The following is a 14,970-nucleotide window of genomic DNA, read 5'->3' on the forward strand; positions in this document are numbered from 1 at the left end:
AAATTAATAAATAGGTCAATAATTTGATGATTTTCCTCTTCGTAGATAATAATTGATAAAGTAGTAAATTGGTAAAAGCATAACTCTTGGCATCCGCTCATATCATCATCACATTCAAATTACAGCGTTGACGTTGAGTGTATCTACATATAAAATAAATAAGAACTTAGTAGTACATTATATGCCGTGGTACAACTAGGTACCTTATTTTCATGTAGCGTTATATTATAAAACACATCCACGTCATCCCAAGTATATACATACACACATCAGATACCTTTCATTATTGTACATAAGGAGATGATACAACAACAACAGATTCGTTTCTCGTCTACTAATCTAATCCACCTCAACCTATTTCATTCTCTATTGCACATTTGATTTCATTAACTTGGGCGAGTCTGCGAACATAAGCTATTAATTAAATACGAGATGAACCAAGATCCTTAATATCCGTAATCGTTAAACTACATAATTCCTGACTTGGTAAAATGAAACGGTTCTTATTCACTGGATTGGTGAGTGAGTGAGCACACCTGACATGTCCTGTTTGGAGTTGTCCATATCTCGAAGCTATTATATTTTCTTGATGGAATTGTCCCTATGTAATCGTATATTAATGAGGGTACATGGTTGTATTACAGTTTTATTTATTGAAAAAAGTACAGCAAGTGTTACAGAAGCGATAATCTATGATTATAGCAACTAGATTATTATTACAAATGGTAATGATAAAATGTTATATTTTTGTAAGAAATGCGCCGCACTCATTACGCTGCGTACGTACGTTCATACATACGTTCGTTGAATTTGAATTGAAAGTTCAAGAAAATAACCACAGTACAATTTCTCTCCGAGAATTAATTTGTTTATTCGTATAATGTGAAACTCATATGTAGACTCTCATGTCCCGTCGTCGTCATTGTCGGTCAGTTTATCAAGTTGTGATAAGATATACATGGGAAGAAGTTTTGGAAGGAAAAAGCGAAAAAAAATTATAGAGAAGAGGAATTCGTTCGTTTAGTTTGTGATGCGTTTCCCTATTATTCGGTAATAAAAATGGTCTAAGGAATCCTTCATTAAATTATTATTGTTCGTCTTCGTTTTTTGTTTGTTACTATTTCTTCAAGAAGTCTTCAGATTTTGCAAAAGGACTGAGACGAGGAGAGTATAGTAGCTCATGCTTCCTAATAAAACTATTTTGATTGGCAATATCAAATGTGAAAAACGTAACAAAAAGGGCGAGGCTATCACTCTGTAGTTCACATATTATTGATTTGAGACCAGACGTGGGCATGACCCGGACGACCCCCATTCATTATCAATGTCAATAATTTTTTGCTTCGTAGAGTTGCGTTGCATCAAGTTTATTTTATAAAATTAGTTCACTGGCTGATTTTGCCGTCCATTGTGTCACACTCACATCGATATCTCATCGCATCGGTATTATTAAAGTATCTTCAGTTACCATTGTCTGAGCTCGATTCGATAATTGGTGGGGAAGTTGTTGTGTAGAGCAGTAAATAGTTAGTGGGATCAGTTACTATCGCTGTTCTTTTTCGTGAAGAATTATTTGCTTGAATGAAGTCCCAACAGGCAGACACTAAACACATTGCGAGTCAATAGTGACGGCGAGTTGGAAAATTCGTAATCATATTTTTTTGAACAAACATCAAACGAAAAAATTGATGACATTACAACGACACCTTTGACTGAAGGGATACAAAATTCATCAAATAATTAAGCCAAGTCATTATATAGTTTGTTCACAGTTTTTAAGGTTCTTTTGCTGAAATTTCATAATATAATTCCACTATGAAGAGTATGAAGGGATACGAACCGAAGAAATCGAAGAGGATGCATAATGGTAGTATAGCTGGAATTGAATAAACTCAAAATGTTTCTGGTTTACAAATTCTGGTTGGAGGAATAATAATAGTCTTGTTTTGGTTTTACACTATTACACAACTTCCGTCCTATTGTTCGTCAAATTTGAATAAGCGACGAGGAACAACTCTGGCTTGTTAACGAACGAACCACAAAACACTTTATGCAGTTCAAAGAAGGAAATTTGGTCTCCTGGAACGAAATTAATATTCAATCACCACAAGTACGTATTATATGGACGTTACGACGACGTAGTAAAAACAAGTGCTGCACAACACTTTTTTAATTTCTATTTTGACCACTTTTCACTTTACACCGGCCTCTAAAACTGAACTCTGAAGTAGCAACTTGCTCAACAGATTCTGAATTCAATTTATATATTGTTGCAGCAAAATAATAATTATTAGACTACGGAAAATTGTATTAAAAAGCGAACATTGCAGTTAGTGTAGAGTTTTAATGACATGAATCTATAATCGTCTATTGTTATGTAGATTTATTTATCTAGAACGAAATGGTCAAGTTTAGTTTTGGTTCGCGAGTCACGATTGTGACACAGGGACATTGTTTTTCAATTAACTGGGGAGAAAGTTGTGAATTTCTTGTTTTCAGACTTCTTTCTTCTTGCAGCATAGCAGATGAGGTAAAATGACTAATTAATACAGATAAGAAGGGCAATGTTGTGGTTGCATATAAAAAGGAAGAAAATCCGAAGTATTTAATTCACTGTCACTGAGCACATCATTGAAACACAATTAATTATTTTTCGTAGTTTCTCATCATTGGTGGGCGACCTCGATGACCCCCTCCCCCTCCGCGCTGATCCCGATCCTACATAAATAGAACCAAACAGAAACATATTCAACAATAGATTCGAATTATTACTTATTTATGCGTGTGGCACAAAACAAAAAAGAAAATCATCATTTTTATCATGAAATTAATCTCTTTCGTGAAAAATTTCGGCTTTTTTCACTTGCACCTTGATGCCAAATTACAGATATTTCTAACCAATGTCAAAAATTTTGAATTTTATTTCATATTCTGTGATCTAATGTGCACTTGCACCTTCATGCCAAATTTCAAGTTTCTTAGATTTGGTGCTATTTTACGCCAACCAACCACTGGACCGATCATGCTCATCTTCGAACTCATCCAAGAAGGCCAAGGGGATATATGCATTTTAAGGCTGAGTTTGTCAAAATCGGTTCAGTGGTTCGTTCGCTAGGGTGTACAGACAGAACTCAGAAGGATATGACGATTTCATAAGCCCTGACTCGGGCTAAAAATTAATTAAAAAGTACCCGAGGTTCACCACGCTCACGATCATCACGTTGCATGTAGTTATCTCGTTCAGGTCGATCCCGAATAAATTCCATACGATCTCCTCTGTTGTTTTCATTTCGAGGATTCATGTTGTTGTAACCCCCGTCACGCCCACCACCACGGGAATCACCCCTATCTCGAAAATCTCTGGGATTGTGATCATTCCGTCCATCCATGTCGCCTCTCGAATTATGGCTTTGCTGACTCCCACGGAATCCGCCGCCTCCACGTTCTTGAAATCCTCCTCGACCACCACCACGCTCACTTCGCATATGATTTTGCACGGGAGGAGGTGGAGATGGTACAACTTTCTGCTGAGCAAAATTTAGTTTCGATTAATAATTGTTATGCATATTATCATATTATTATTATAAATTGAAATTGTTTAACGGCGGTTGGATTCGTCGTGCTGAGCTGAGCTGATATAATGGTTGGTTGTTGTTGTGCACAAGAACGTTACCTTATGTTGATCTTCCTCCTCTTGTCGCTTTTCGTAGTGAATAAAGTCATCAAAAATAGATGTAGTATGATGGTATGAGTGAAGAATTTTTAGAACCTGCTTCCCCTTTTCAAATGGTACTTCCTACAAAGTAAAATCACAACATTATTCGGGATAGAGGAAAAATAACGGCATAATTGGACTAATAATAATAAGATTAACACACCTGAGTATCTCGTGAATTGGTGACTGGCTTATTTTCATTATTCTCAAGACGAATATGTCTCAGCGCTGTTGGAAGAAGGCAAAAACAAATTGAATTTTTCCCCATATCAGCAAAAGAAAAATAAAGCATAATAAAACCTATAAACATATTAGGAACAGACGTAATCATATTTCTATCATCACGAGCTTTTCGTGGTGGCATCTGATATCGCAATGAAATAAACACTCGAAATTGTAATCAAAATTGTAAGATTGATTGAGATCTTAGTGATTTTCATAAAGAACGACCCCCATCTTCGAAGAAATACTACCTCACATAACCCAGACAAACCACACAAAAGTTTTTGCAATTATGTTTACGTTTGGACACGTGAAGCTGAGTATTTTATTGATACCTGCGTTGGGGACATCCTTTACGTAAATCCACTTTACTTTGAATTGACCCTTCCACTTATCTTGTGACCACACCGAAGCTTTGGCGTGGTAATCTACGGAGCTAATCATTTGTGCCATGCCTAAAAAAATTAATTAATTATATGTAGTACACGTAATATTTTGTGAAAATGTAACATAGTCATATCCTGAGTTGAGCTTGATTTAAATTACCACAAAAGTGACCAGATCCGTTTACAGAAAAGAGTAAGTACAGCGAGCCTTTGCAACTTTCCCTTTCCTTATATGCTTCATCCAGCCTTTTGTTTCCTGTAATCACATTGGGAATTGTAAATAGTTTATAAAATATATTCAAACAAATAATCCAATATAAGGTCATAATGGTTCTTACCATGTTCAGTACTGCACCAAATTTCATATTTGATAGACCGGTGAATATCGTCCTCCGAGTAGCTTTTAATCACGAAAAACCGTGCTCCCTCCGCCATCAAATCGAATGTAGGAGGATTGTAATCTTTCATCTTCATTTCATCTGAAGAAAATATAAAACAGAACGTCAAATAGGAAGGATCAGAATTAGCATGACAAGGCAATCATAGAAATCCACAGCTATATATTTTATATTAGTAAAAACACTACCTGGATATTTCGGACCATCCGGAGGAGACAGGGGCGCTGGAGGAGCAGGAGTAGGCTGATGTTGGTGATTATTACCATTGCTGTGGACCGATTGATGATGATGGGAATGGGAATTTTGATGAGAATGTGAATTTTGAATTGCAGGATTAGCAGAAGATTGGTGATGCATATGGCCATGAGTTTGAGGTGGGGGCATGTACTCTCTCATCGGAGGAGGAGGTTGTTGGTGTTGCTGAAATCCACGATTTGGGGGAATGTTTTGATTTCCGAGTGGGAGTGGCATTTGTTGCAATGGAAGGGGAGGTTGAACAGGAGGAGGTTGTTGCACAGGTGTAGGAACCTTGGGTCTTTCCCATGCAGGGGCTTGTACCGGGGCAGCAATTGGGCTTTTCCCAACACCATTTTTGCTTTCCCAAGCAAGGATCATTGGAGGAAGAGGCATTCCAGGCTTCGACTTTTTGCTGATGCTCTGAGGTTTTGCTGGCTGCGATGCAATGGATGCCCAAGTCGTTTTCTTTTGCCCACCACCACCGCCTCCTTGCATGCTCATCAATTCCTTGAATTCTTTCATCTCCTTGTCACTGCCCATGCCTAATCCCCCCATCCCATGCTCCAGCATTTTCATACCTCGTTCGTCTCCATACATTCCATCCCTGCTGAAAGTAATAATAATTAAACAATTATAATACCAAACATAGTTATAGTAAAAATGTAAACATTATCATCCTGTGCTTTATAACTGTACTGTACCTATAGTAGTCATCATAATGCTGCTTTCTGGGCTGAGGACCCCACGCGTTGTAGTCCCCTCCGTTATTACTATAGCTGCCATACCCACCATAATTGGGTTGGCCGCTGCCCCCAAAATTTCCGAAGCTGCTGCTATTCCCTCCACTAAACATTCCGTCAACATTGTAGTGACCCCCTCCTCCACCAGATTCGTGCATGCCACCTCCGGAATAGCCGGCGCCCCCGACGAACATGTCGTTTCCTCCACCATTGTTAGACCAGGGACCCCCTCCAGGCTCATTCACGGGATAAGAGTGATTCGGTGGGTATTGTTGGAATGATGACCCATAGTACGAGGGCATGTTATAGGAATCGGCACCCATAGACGATCCATATCCCTGCAACATAACAATAAAAAACGTTACTCTTGTTGCTAAATAAGCTAAATACATTGTGTCGATCGGTTACTTGTTGTTGATGATGATGACCCTGTTGATTCCTCCAAGAGTCTACTTCTTCATGATCTCCAGCAACATGATGATCCTTGTTAGAGTTTGCTACAGTTAAAGCGAAATTTTAGATTATTTCATTGACAAGTGGCGAATGAATGAATGCATAGGTGAAAGTGGAAGGCATAATTCATCATTTGAACACTTACGTTTACCGTAGGACTGATTTCCAGAGCTTCCTTGTCCTTTGTTTCTCTAAAATTTCAACAAAACATTAAAAATATATCAAAACTATTTAAATCGTTGATACAAACTGGATTGATTTCCATGTCGAAAGGACATTGTGATTGTGTATTGGTTTTTGAATCATAATCATTAAATGAGCATTACATTTAGTTCGCAGCGAAATGAATATCTGCCGAAAGCGCTGAATAATGAAATAATACATTTGTGTAAAAAAAATCCATCCATCTTATGCATTAATTCACTATTCATTTAGATTAAGACTATAAATTCCTCAAAGAATGTGAGACGGCAAAATTAATGCAAGCTCTTTAGAGAAAAATTATTTCCTCTCAAGTAACTCTACAATCCTTGAGTCATCATCATCCGTATATAAACTTTATGCTATGTAAGGAATATCAAAAACGACGTTAGATTACAATTTAAAAGCATCCTTTAACATATAAGTGGCCAAGAAAGGAAGTGAATGATCTCTTTTAAACAACCGTGGTGTCTGCGCGTCTCCCATCCGTATCGTTTATACAAGTTAATGACTCCTCATTCAAGAAATGTGATAAACATTTCTGAACCGGAAACGAAGATACTACAGCAAACAAAGGGTAACAGTCAGTTTGCTCTGCTGCGGGTAGTTCTCAGCTCAAGTAAGGTTCAACTAGCAAACTTATTAACTTGTAAGAAAGTAAATTTTAAGTAAAGTAACGACAACGTAATAAAATACGAGTGGGACTTTCGCAAACTTCCTGTAGAACGGGAATGATCAAAGTACAGAGACCAGTATGTAATACGTATGCACGTTGGCGTGATGCGTGATCCCGTTAATTTTAATAAACTGCAAGGCATAATAATAAGCAGCAATCCTTTGCATTATTACCAAAACTGACTCGCGCGATACAAGACGACCATGACTTACGATAAATAATGACAGTATGCATAGTTCTAGGATTTTCGTTTTTATAGTGGAGCAGATTAATTATGGTTTTAAAATAATAGGAAACAATTTGAAATATAGAGACTGACAGGGCACAAAATGATATCAAATGTCTCTGCAAGTTGCAAATTATATGCAAATGATGAATGAACGTCAACTAACGGATGCACCTCTCAGCTTTTATTTGTGCGGTCCGTTACTCCAAACTCTTTAGTCATCATCAATATCATCATCTCATTGACGTTTCTTAAATTATGAATGTATTCCCTGTATTTTATTGATTCACTCATCATCAGCTAATAATTATACAGTTCAGATGTCATTTATTAGTCATTTTACCTGGTGATCCGACACGCCTGTAGACATGAGTGTGCGATATGTCTCCTGGATATTAACTCAATTAAAAATCCACTTCTTAATTGTTCCGACCACTTTTGTTTCCACTGCAGTTAAAAACTACGCAAAGGCCCCTCGTGCCCAGGGACTCGTGTTTCTTCAAGCTCTCTTTATTACGTAGTAGTAAATCCAATCCAGGAACTCCACTCGTGAAATTGCCCACCCACCGGCAACTAGTTTTTTTCAGAAATCTTTACAAAACAATTGGAACCAACTTATTCCTTAGTTGTTCGTCGGCACTTCTTGCTCTTCTATTTTCTCCTCGAAAGCAGGACTTTGCTCGAATCTTTCACAAACCAACTTTCTCCTTGTGACCAACAATTTGTATCTCTTCACTTCCTTAGGCAAGAATGTTTCTGATTTGAAAAAGAGTTGTTGTTTATGTTTTGGGGAGGATACGATGTGAGTGAACAACAATGGCAGCTCAGCACAACTGACTGAATGAGGCTTTGATACGAGGTGGGATTCTTTCTTCAATGAATGCTGACAGCAACTGAACTGACTGCCACAGAGGCGAGAATTGGCCTCCATGCGCCATCTGCCCGGCAGCCCGACTTCTTTCCTACCAGCCTCGTAACACGGCCGGCTAAATGGACTGAAGCCATAGCATGACTTTAATCCGGAGGCTACGCTGCTTTACCGGTGCTCGTCAATTCCCAATGCAGCGTGTTCAGTCAGAACAACGAGGTCCGTCGAGCAGAAGGAAGGTGAGTTGGAGAAATTTTGGAAATTTTGGGGATAATATTTGACAAAAAATTAATTTATTGATTTGAGAAGATCATAAGATTGGAGACTTGTTCATAAAGATAGTTATTCAAGGTCTCGATTTTAGAACATTCTCCACTTTCGCCTGTTGAAAGGTTTAACTTTCAGTTCATAATTCGCATTTTCCTTTTTTGCAGATTTTTATACCCGTTAAGCAACATCGTTAGTGTACTCCTGGAGCAAAAATGGTCGCCGCCAAGAAAGCTGTAAGTATATTTATTCTAACCTATTGGTTTAGAAATCAAGTTAGTGAGCTAAATAGACAAAGTTCTTGCCCAGTGTGGAATGAAATACATGTAAAAATTGGCAAAATATTGTATTCCGCATTGGACTAGGACACTTATTAGGGATAGTTTAGGGAGGAAAGCAGTATGGACTTGAAAGAAGTACTGCGACCTTCGGCTAAATCCCCTATTTTGTTTTGCATTATATAGAAGAAGGGAGTCGAGAGCATCAACTCGAGGCTGGCCCTGGTCATGAAGTCTGGAAAGGTCCTCCTCGGATATAAGCAGTCCATTAAAGCTCTACGAAATGGAAAGGCCAAGCTTGTCATCATTGCCAACAACACTCCTCCCCTGCGGTAAGTTTCCATTACTTGATGCATACGTGTCAATTCTTCCACTCAGTACAACAATACAATAAAACTTATCATGTTTTATTTTGCAATGATCTATGCAGAAAGTCAGAGATCGAGTACTACGCCATGTTGGCCAAGACTGGTGTTCATCACTATTCCGGTAACAATATCGAGTTGGGCACTGCTTGTGGAAAATACTTTAGGGTGTGCACATTGGCAATTACCGATCCAGGTGATTCCGATATCATTAGATCCTCGGCTATTGATCAACCAGCGCAATAAGTGTTTTACTTAAAAAGCAAAGGTTTATATCTTTATGCCTAATTGTTTCTTGTATACCGACGAATGTTAACTGTTAAGGATAACTTTTAAATAAACAGGAAGAAGATCTAAAAGTTATTTAGTGTTTTACTTGGTCTTTTTATTGTTCCGACGACGACATAAATAATCTTGCGCGATGCGATACACATTATACACATAATATCAGAATCTGTAGTAGGCAGAGGAAGTAATTGATTGCGTAATCAAATGTAGTACATGTAGATCAAAAACATGATGGAGAGGGTTACGAGCATTCCACCGTACAAAACAAACTTGTCCTGGTACGCCCTTCGTTCAATCAGATTCATTACGGAATTAGAAAGCCCCAAAGTATTTAAAAAGTTCATCATTCTTGTCCGCGTTCTTTTTAATGTCTCCCGTTGATCTCGTAAATTTCCTAGAATGTTGTGACCTTGGTCAAGCATATCATCCAATCCTCGATTAGCATTCTGCAAAATTAATCAAATTTACTTAACTGACTGTCAGAATTTGTTCACCGATAATAATTTAATGAACCCAACATATAGATTACCTCAAGACGGTTATGATGCTGGATAGAATAATCCATGCTAATGCTCGTATCTTCATTACTATTTGTGGTGAACCTCCTATTCAGCAAATCTTCTCTTTCGGAATTTTCTCTTTCCCTAGCATACCTACGACGTTGAAAGTTTTTTAATGAAGCCTGCAACCCACAATTATATACAGAGTGATCTACTTATTCTCTTCTCCAGCATTGTAAATTAGTGAAACAATTTATTTAAATGAATTATACATACGTTAAGGTGAGTAGCATCATATTTCATTTGATTCAATTTTAATCTGGACCCTTGTCTTTTTGCTGGTGGTTCCTTCATTACATACACCTCTAACCGGTCAAAAATTCTGGAAAAATAGTTTACCGTGTACCAATTACTTTGTATTTACGTAAAATAATTTATTATCCGCTACATCGTTTAAAAACAAACTCACTTGTTGATACTCTCCAGTTTCTTATGAATCGTTTCCTCAATCTGAACCTCCTCTGAATGACCTACATGCCTCTCCAGTTGTATAAATAGGGTATTTATTTGTTCTAATGTTCCATGTGATTCCGCAAACAGGCTCTCCATTTTAGAAAAGTTTGCAGCTTTTTCTAATAAAAATGCAGACTCTAATCTACAAAAAGCACGTCTTTATAATACAAATTATATTTGTAAAATTGCAAGTTTAGCTGGAAAACTTAAGGAATTCGATCTTACCAAAATCTCAGCTTTTATCTTAACTGGTTATAAACGTTTACAGATGTACTTTTAGAGAAGGCTCAGTTTATTACAACATGCAACAAAAAGTAGTTCACAGTGGGAGAAGGTACAGAATTGACAAATTTGGCGAGATAACAATTGTTGAGAGTGTGAAGGCAGGTGGGCGAGAAGGAAATTTAGAAACTTAATTGAACGTTTGTCGAGAGATGTGACACGTTGACAGGAGGAAGGAGATTGGGACGATGTTTGAGTTCGGCGCGAGGGTTTTTTGGGCTCCAAGTCGATGTAAATACGAAGCAGCAGAAACTAATTTACGACGACGGCTCACTTTCTTTTTACGTTTCGCAGCCGTCGACATTAACAATTCCTGTCGAAGTGCCGAGTGATAAACAAAAATAATTCGTGTACCCGCAGCAGAAAATCTGACGGTGGTTGTTCAATCCAGTTGACCATGTTGGGCACAATACTTTCAAGAACTAGATCAATTTGATTACTCGTCAAAGCACGAGGATTTGTTTGTGAGGCACTAGTTACACATAATAATTTATATATAATGTATTAACGTTCTTGATCGAATCTTGTTTTTTTCATGCATTTCAGAAACTCTGAAGTAAAATGAACGGGCACGGGAACAGAAGATATGGAAATACGGGCGGTGTGCCTCCTCGCTGGTTAAGATGTCCTAGAAAATCAACGAACTACATTGCTCAGAAATTTATCGTATTCAAAACCCCCTTGTCAAACCAGTATGACGATCATGTTGCAGTAGAACATCGATTTTATCCTCAAATGATTATTGATTATGTCAAGAGTACAAAGGTACAAAATATGACAACGTTGATTTTTACTTCCAATTAAATGTTGCATCCCGAAATTATATATAATGCATTCTGTAATAATTGTATTAGATGAAGCTGGGACTATGGATCGACTTGACTAATACTGATAGATTTTATCCTAGTGAGCAGATAAAAGCTGCGGGTATTCGATATGTGAAAGTGAACTGTAAAGGGCACGGTGAAGCCCCAAGTGGCGAACAAGTCAAGTTATTCAATCAAATTTGTGAACAATACATGGAACAGTTTCCAGATGATATTATTGGAGTGCATTGTACGCATGGATTTAATAGATCTGGCTATTTGATTTGTGCATTTCTTACTTCTGTTATGGATTGGGATGTCAATGCTGCCTTGCTGCAGTTTCGTCAGTTTAGACCGCCTGGCATTTATAAACAAGAATATATTAACCAACTGTGTAAGATTTATGCAAGTCCCGATGATGCTACTCCACCCCCAACGGCACCTGATTTACCAGAATGGTGTTATGACGATGTGGACGTGCGAGATGATGATGGGTTTGCCAATTCTAGTAGTAGTAATAGTGTAAATGGAGGTGCCGATGGAGGTCCTTCTGGTTCGAGAAGACATCAAAATGGATCAGATTATCAACCACAGGCAAAACGAAGAAAAGAGCATTTCAAGGGAAATCCTACCTTTATGGAAGGTGTGCCAGGTGTTCATCCAATTACCGACAGAAACAGGCTCAGTACATTGCAGGCTAGAGTTCAAGATATGTGCGAATGGAGGGGGTCAGTTTTACATACATATACGAACAATTTATTTACTATTCCAGCCATTTGGTATATATAATAATACCGGCTCTGGTAACTTAACAGAACGGGCTTTCCCGGCAGCCAACCTATATCGATGGACTTGGAAAACATAAAGTTATTGGCAGAAAAACCTTACATGGTTATTGTTAATATCCACTTAAATACCGTAGCTGTTTAATAACGTAGCGTGTCATAACATTGTCTACTTATGCACTCATGTAAGGTGTCTTGGAAGGCGGATGGAACTAGATATCTCATGTTGATTGACGGACCTGGACAAATTTACTTTATCGATAGAGATAACTGTGTATTTGAAGCACCCGAAGTCAGCTTCAGATTCAAGAAAAATCTCGATGAACATCTTTCCAATACATTAGTGGATGGGGTAATTTACGCACATTTCTTCAATTCATTATTTCAATAAAAAAAAAGTTACAGTCCGTTTATTTACGATACGACCCTCGACGTCACCACTGCAATGCTATTAGTAATGAGAGTGATGACGTCGAGGGCCGTATCTTAAATAAAACACGAGTAGTCTCTGAAAGTCAACAATATGTATTATTGTAGGAAATGGTTTTGGATAAGGTGAACGATGAATTAATACCACGCTATTTGATTTACGATATTATAAAATTTCGAGGCGAAGACGTTGGAAAGGTTGATTTCCGAATTCGACTGACTTGCATACGGGTAAGTGCATAGTTCTTTTAACGCGTCTTGGTTGTATAACTTGTATCTTAATTTATGCATGTTCAATGGTTTTCTAATGAATAGGATGAACTGATTGGCCCTCGTACCGCAGCCATTGAAAAGGGAATTATCGATAGAACGAGAGAACCTTTTGGAATTCGTTTCAAAACCTTTTGGTATCTTGAGGATACCGAAAAAATCTTGACTGGAAAGTTTGCTCAAGAACTGATCCACGAGCCTGACGGTGTAATATTTCAACCTATGAGAGACGTGAGCGTTAACTTAATTACCCTACTACAATTACCATGTGTCTATGTAATTCAACGTCAGCTTCAACTTTTGGAAATATAATGCTTATTTTGTTTACCATCACTAGCCTTACAAACCAGGTCGATGTGACGAAACTTTGAAATGGAAACCTCCGGAGTTAAACACTATTGATTTCAGGTTGAAAGTTGTTCAACAGTCTGGTGAAGGGTATGTTAATATAGACTTGTGAAAAAACTGTACTCATTAGCCTGAACCTCAACATGTGTGGTCTGTCATACAATAACTCAAAAACCCATTGGCCAACTTCGTAATAAATTTAGTGATGGTGGTGTTGATTGGTGACAAATATAAATCTGGAATATCCGATTGTATACAACAAAGTTTGTCTTCGACCAGGGTAACCCCTGAGTAGGCTTTTCTGTGGAAAATTATCAAAGTGGTAGTAGAATAGGAAGGAAGCTTAAGTTTGGTACGCAAGTCCATACTGCATGTTGACTTCCGTTGTAAAATTAAGATGATATCCAGTTGGGTTGTGAAAATCAGACAATCGGACACACATTGGTTCGGGCTATGTCAAAGCTTTAGAGATTTTCCTGAAGTTTTTATTTCTTGTCTTTTTCTGCTCAAGATTGCTTCCAATCAAGATTGGAGAGCTATACGTCGGAGGATTAGAGACGCCATTTGGATTAATGAAAATGACAAAAGCTGTTTCTGGGTTATCCGGAAAAATTGTGGAATGCAAATACGTCAAGAATCAAAGAGGTGGGAGTTGGGCATTTCTCCGCGAAAGGACAGACAAGAGTTTTCCTAACGCATACAACACTGCAAAGGGTAAACATGTAATAATATTGTCATGAATGAAACGTACGTACTCATGCAACAGATTTGATTTAAATACATTTAAAATCAATTTTAGCTGTTGCTCAAAGCATTGCACATCCTGTGACACTAGAAATCCTCTTGGATTTTATTGCTCGACATCGCTATGTGAAACATTAGCTTATATTAAAACTTCAACGTTTCGTAAATTTTAGTACTCTCCTGTGTAGAAGTAGTGAAAATGAAATTTATGTATTCTAATTTGTACTATTTATTGTGGCACGATTATTGCCGCAATCTCTCGGTCGATCAAGTTATTAATTCAGTAATTATTGCAGTCCACACAATCGATAATTATTTATGAACTACATATAAACACTAACTGTTGTTAAAATCCGCCTTTATTTTATTAATAATTATAAACGTACGTCATACGTAGTTGTTTAAGGTCCGTGATGTTATCAATTTATTGCGCTATTGTAGCAATTGAAATGTACTAAGAAAAGCTTGTTCGAGATACCGTGAGCTATATATACAATCCTCACGCAATAAAATAATCTTGAAAAGTTAAGAAACTGATTCTTTTTAATTCGCCATGCATGAGTTAAGTTCCAAGTACGTTGCTGATATTCGACATTAATAATGAACGAAGAACGAGTATATGTTCTTCAAGTCGATTAGATACTATGCATTTTAGTGATTATTCATCACCATCCAAAGAAGAGGTACATACATAATCGCAAATCTCTTACAAATTCAGCCTTTATCCGATGCAATAGTGAGCAATAGCGAGATTACAACCACGTTGTGCATTGGCAGCGACTGGTGAAAGCAAAGAGGAGACTAATTCGATTCATGATCCATTTATCTACATTTCATCCAAGTCGTGGCCCTGGCACACTCGCCACTTTCACCACTAGCTTGGACCACTCTGCTCAATCAGTCGAACTGAATCTCCTTGGAATACATGATGGACTGGAAAGCACCGAGTTAACATGGAGTGCTCTCACTCTCT

At 37.7% G+C, this 14,970-nt stretch overlaps 4 protein-coding genes across 9 annotated transcripts; 2 read left to right on the top strand and 2 right to left on the bottom strand.

Moving 5' to 3' along the window:
• Window positions 1-626: 626 nt before the first annotated feature.
• LOC110852325 (YTH domain-containing family protein 3) lies at window positions 627-8,091 on the bottom strand. Of its 3 annotated transcripts, none has more exons than XM_022100363.2 (12): window positions 7,598-8,091; window positions 6,297-6,342; window positions 6,107-6,195; window positions 5,660-6,036; window positions 4,910-5,562; window positions 4,662-4,802; window positions 4,484-4,579; window positions 4,273-4,392; window positions 3,879-3,943; window positions 3,674-3,796; window positions 3,192-3,527; window positions 627-2,718 (listed from the first exon to the last, which is right to left on the bottom strand). In XM_022100363.2, the coding sequence occupies exons 1-12, from the start codon at window positions 7,622-7,624 to the stop codon at window positions 2,647-2,649; spliced, it is 2,145 nt and encodes a 714-aa protein (XP_021956055.1). In that variant the 5' UTR covers window positions 7,625-8,091; the 3' UTR covers window positions 627-2,646. The 3 variants fall into 3 exon arrangements, with proteins under 3 accessions (XP_021956055.1, XP_035709376.1, XP_035709375.1); XM_035853483.1 differs by having other exon boundaries at window positions 3,192-3,524; window positions 4,910-5,565; XM_035853482.1 differs by having other exon boundaries at window positions 4,910-5,565.
• Window positions 8,092-8,224: 133 nt separating this feature from the next.
• Window positions 8,225-9,395, top strand: LOC110852328 (60S ribosomal protein L30). Of its 2 annotated transcripts, none has more exons than XM_022100368.2 (4): window positions 8,225-8,361; window positions 8,557-8,625; window positions 8,854-8,999; window positions 9,098-9,395. In XM_022100368.2, the coding sequence occupies exons 2-4, from the start codon at window positions 8,605-8,607 to the stop codon at window positions 9,276-9,278; spliced, it is 348 nt and encodes a 115-aa protein (XP_021956060.1). In that variant the 5' UTR covers window positions 8,225-8,361; window positions 8,557-8,604; the 3' UTR covers window positions 9,279-9,395. The 2 variants fall into 2 exon arrangements, with proteins under 2 accessions (XP_021956060.1, XP_035709379.1); XM_035853486.1 differs by lacking the exon at window positions 8,225-8,361 and adding an exon at window positions 8,414-8,473.
• On the bottom strand, window positions 9,393-10,785 carry LOC110852327 (Golgi SNAP receptor complex member 2). 2 transcript variants are annotated; one of them, XM_022100367.2, is made up of 5 exons: window positions 10,559-10,785; window positions 10,290-10,470; window positions 10,097-10,202; window positions 9,850-10,002; window positions 9,393-9,766 (listed from the first exon to the last, which is right to left on the bottom strand). In XM_022100367.2, the coding sequence occupies exons 2-5, from the start codon at window positions 10,427-10,429 to the stop codon at window positions 9,521-9,523; spliced, it is 645 nt and encodes a 214-aa protein (XP_021956059.1). In that variant the 5' UTR covers window positions 10,430-10,470; window positions 10,559-10,785; the 3' UTR covers window positions 9,393-9,520. The 2 variants fall into 2 exon arrangements, with proteins under 2 accessions (XP_021956059.1, XP_021956058.1); XM_022100366.2 differs by having other exon boundaries at window positions 10,290-10,475; window positions 10,559-10,784.
• An 86-nt stretch (window positions 10,786-10,871) lies between these two features.
• On the top strand, window positions 10,872-14,526 carry LOC110852326 (mRNA-capping enzyme). Of its 2 annotated transcripts, none has more exons than XM_035853484.1 (10): window positions 10,872-11,084; window positions 11,162-11,380; window positions 11,470-12,149; window positions 12,237-12,312; window positions 12,397-12,558; window positions 12,744-12,866; window positions 12,951-13,136; window positions 13,243-13,343; window positions 13,765-13,967; window positions 14,053-14,526. In XM_035853484.1, the coding sequence occupies exons 2-10, from the start codon at window positions 11,177-11,179 to the stop codon at window positions 14,133-14,135; spliced, it is 1,818 nt and encodes a 605-aa protein (XP_035709377.1). In that variant the 5' UTR covers window positions 10,872-11,084; window positions 11,162-11,176; the 3' UTR covers window positions 14,136-14,526. The 2 variants fall into 2 exon arrangements, with proteins under 2 accessions (XP_035709377.1, XP_021956057.1); XM_022100365.2 differs by having other exon boundaries at window positions 10,873-11,079.
• Window positions 14,527-14,970: the final 444 nt, after the last annotated feature.

The sequence above is a fragment of the Folsomia candida genome, unplaced genomic scaffold (genome assembly GCF_002217175.1).
Source record: "Folsomia candida strain VU population unplaced genomic scaffold, ASM221717v1 Fcan01_Sc007, whole genome shotgun sequence".
Lineage (NCBI taxonomy): Eukaryota > Metazoa > Arthropoda > Collembola > Entomobryomorpha > Isotomidae > Folsomia > Folsomia candida.